This window comes from Sinocyclocheilus rhinocerous, unplaced genomic scaffold (genome assembly GCF_001515625.1).
Source record: "Sinocyclocheilus rhinocerous isolate Xijiao unplaced genomic scaffold, SAMN03320098_v1.1 scaffold1083, whole genome shotgun sequence".
Classification (NCBI taxonomy): domain Eukaryota; kingdom Metazoa; phylum Chordata; class Actinopteri; order Cypriniformes; family Cyprinidae; genus Sinocyclocheilus; species Sinocyclocheilus rhinocerous.
The window spans coordinates 18,136-21,835 of record NW_015639508.1 but is presented as its reverse complement, the minus strand read 5'-3'; the positions used below and the strand labels follow the sequence as shown (position 1 = coordinate 21,835).

At 36.2% G+C, this 3,700-nt stretch overlaps 1 protein-coding gene across 1 annotated transcript in view; it reads right to left on the bottom strand.

Annotated features, from left to right (window-relative positions):
• LOC107751258 (alpha-mannosidase 2-like) overlaps positions 1 to 3,700 on the bottom strand; it is a 47,727-nt gene that overhangs the window by 31,529 nt on the left and 12,498 nt on the right. The window contains exon 4 of the mRNA XM_016566938.1: positions 1,501 to 1,628. Coding sequence (XP_016422424.1) covers positions 1,501 to 1,628 — 128 coding nt within the window. The remainder of the gene's footprint in view (positions 1 to 1,500; positions 1,629 to 3,700) is intronic.

Below are 3,700 nucleotides of genomic sequence, written 5' to 3'. Positions count from 1 at the left end.
TGAATATGTGTGTGTGTGTATATATATATATATATATATATATATATAATGTTACAAAAGATTTTTATTTAAAATTAATTGTTGTTTTTAACTTTCTATTTATCAAAAAATCCTGAACAAAAAATGTATCACTTTTAAATTGTAATAATATTTCTGTTTTCACAGTATTTTTCACCAAATAAATGCAGCCTTGGTGAGCATAAAAGACTTCTCTCAAAAACATTTTAAAAAATCATAATTATTTAAAACTTTTGACCAGTAGTGTATTTTAAACTGTAATAATATTTCACTATATTATGACATGTATTTTTTTATCAGATAAATGTATTCTTGGTGAGTATAAGAGACATCATTCAAACATCATAAAAACTCTCACTGACCCCAATCTTCTGAACGGCAATGTATGTTTAGAATTCTTTACCTATAGCACCCATCCCTACTAGTCACATTTTTAGAAACAGCAAGGTCCCATTTTTAGTGTGGCTAAAGAAAAACTGGCAATGTATTCAGCAGAGCAATTACAACAGCTCCGAATGTAAAAGGAGGCGATTCTCAGAAGGAACTCGTGGAACAGAGTGAACCACAGGGGACGCAGGTAATCTTGAAGGTCACATGTTCTCTGAAGACACCCGTGTCTATATTCATGAGCACACGAGCATCAGCAAACCTGAACACAGCTGCACATAGTTTTCCTCAATGTAATACTGGGTGCATGGCATCATCAGCAAAACAAGTGTTGTTCGAAAGCCAAAGACTCACTGTAGTATCAGTCTCTCCAATCAATCTATATTTCAGAAGCGGTCCACAGACAGCTGAGATATCAGGAGAGCAGATGGTAGAGTGGATGTGTAGTAATGAGAGCCAGGGCTTTGCTCCATGTTTTAATACACTAATAATGAACACTGAAAAAAAATCTCCCAGAGGTCTTTGAGCCAAGATAGGAAGCATAAATATGTAGAAGAGCTACAATTCCTTACAGTATTGCAGTTAAGAGGTTTAACATTCTGGGTTTCACAACCCACAACTTGAGCTGAGGCTGATTCAGAATTTAAATGGGTCTCAAACAAGATATTATTACCCAGTTTAACCTAGGACCGCCCACAGTACCTTCTCAATCTAGCATGTTCTAATCTAATTGACTGGCTTTATATAACTTCTGTATCAGTCTGCATGGAAACAAAGTTGCATTCATCTATTTTTCCACACCACTGTTTTTTTTTTACACCGGAATATGTGTACATTAATGAGGAAAAAAAATTAACTTAAATGATTTTAGCAAATGGCTGCAATATAACAAAGAGTGAAAAATTTAAGGGGGTCTGAATACTTTCCGTACCCACTGTATATTATGCAGTTATGAAGTATACTTGATGCATTTTTGCTGTTTCTGTGACTTTTAGATTTGAAGTGGAGATATCGACTACTTTGTTGTTAACTTTAAAGTAACTGAATGAATGATAAAGGGGAAATAATCGGGCGAGATGCAATAGATTTACATACCCAAATTTCTCTCCAACCACTGGTGACCTTCAACTAACTGATCTATCAATGCAGAGTAGTGAGTGCTGGCTTCGTCAGGCATCACCCAGCCTCCTGTAGCCACTTCGAGCTGACCGCTCTCTATCAGCCTGCGTTAGAGAAAGAGAGAGTGAATGAAAGAGAAAAAAGAGAATCTTCTTTAACCTACCTAATGTCAACATGAAACTGCATTCACAACTCATTGTACTTCTGTGATGTGTTTTTTTAAAACAGAAAAAAATAGATATTTCACAAGAAAATAAAGTAAGGTGGGACTTGGATTTGGGATTGAGTCAAGGAATGTTTTTTGTTAAAAACAACCAATATTCCCATAGACCTTTCCTTTGACAGGCCATAAGAAATGTAGGTACTGTGGCCATGACTTGAAGGGGTCATATGATGCGATTTTAATTTTTACTTTCTCTTTGGAGTGTTTCTCTTGGTGCATAAAGAAGATCTGTAAAGTTGCAAAGACTAAAGTCTCAAATTCAAAGAGATATTCTTTATAAAAGTTAAGAGTCAACCACTCCTACCTAAAACGGGTGTCTACGTCACGTTGTGGGAAGATTTGCATAACGCCGCCCAAATGTTCACGCAAAGAAAGAAGGCGTAACTTTTATTCTCGCTGTTGCCGCCGCTGCCATGTCGTGGAGTCGCTGTGTGTTTGTATGCCCGCCCGGTCTGTTCTGTTCTCGTGCTCCATTTAGGCGCGTTGCATTCTGATTGGTTCGGATAGCATACTGTGGGCACACCAAATACACAACATAATGTTCTTTTTAGCAACGTCATATGACCCCTTTAAGAATTCGCACGACTTTTTAGTTTGCGGTGTGGCAGGGCGATTTTTCCGATTTTATCGATTCATTAGAATGTAATGTTTTACCATGATTTTTTTTTTTTATTGAGGAATCACGGATTTAAATAAAAATATTAGCAAACATTACAATTAAACACGCTGACAATACACCAGTCTTAACAGTGAAGAAAAAAATTATCCAATCGCATGGCATCGCACATAGTCAAACACTTCCATCAAGCACATTTACATAGAAAAACAAACAAAAGAAAAGCAGCGTAGGGAATGCAAAAACCTGTAAAGAACTACTACTGTATGTTTGATATTTCTTGTTTGAATGATGGTGACAGGCTGAAAGGTGCTGGTATATTTATTTATGCTTTTACAAAATATTCAGTGTTAATAATAGTCTTCTACTGGTGTTTCACATTAAGTCAATTTGAATTTAAACGGCCTTGACTTTTTGAGTTAACCCCCAAAATTGCTTTAGAGAAAGCATATAGGAAGATTTTTTCAGCACTCTATGGAGCACTTATCACTTCATTCCTACTGCATTCCCGCTACACTGCAATCTCTGCCCTAATAAAATCGAGTGTTAGAGGTAGTCATTTTGCTGGACACCTGTTGTCAAAGAAAGTTGCTTGCCTTTCTTCAGACATGGTGGAGATGAAGTTAAGTATCTCTTGCAAAAACTCCAACCTGAAGACTCAGTTATACTGCTACTGTGGCTTCCACGGAGGATGCTCACTCACATTCGTCTAGTGAAGCGCCTTTCTTTTTGCCCTATACTCCTCATAGCCCGTAACCAGTGTTTTATTTCATGCAGATGTTTTATGTAGTATAGTTTCACAAAGCTAAAGTCAGACTTGTTTTAGTTCATTCTGTTTTTGCTTCAAATTTTAAACAATCTAATTTAAATCAAAAACTGCTCATGCTGCATGTCTGCAGCATCTTTGTTTGGATTGTGATGAAAATGTCATGGTTGCCTCCAATTTTAAATGGAAAAAGCACAGGCAAAGCCTTAGTTTGTTTATATGAAGAGATTTCTTTTATTTGTATCATTTGATTTGATTTGGGGTTTGTTTTGTTGGGATTAAATTTCAATTTAGTTTTGTTATTTGACACATTTCAATTTCACAAAGCAATGTGCAGCATTTTGTCCAAGCAATAATGAAAGGACACCTTTCATTTCTGATTCTGATTAATTTCTGTTCAAATATGATGCAATTTCAATTTTTCCTTTCTCTTTGGAGTGTTACAAGCTCTTGGTGCATAAAGAAGATCTGTAAAGTTGCAAAGACTAAAGTCTCAAACCCAAAGAGATATTCTTTATAAAAGTTAAGAGTCAGCCACGCCTACCTAAAATGGCTCGTTCTAACACGCCCC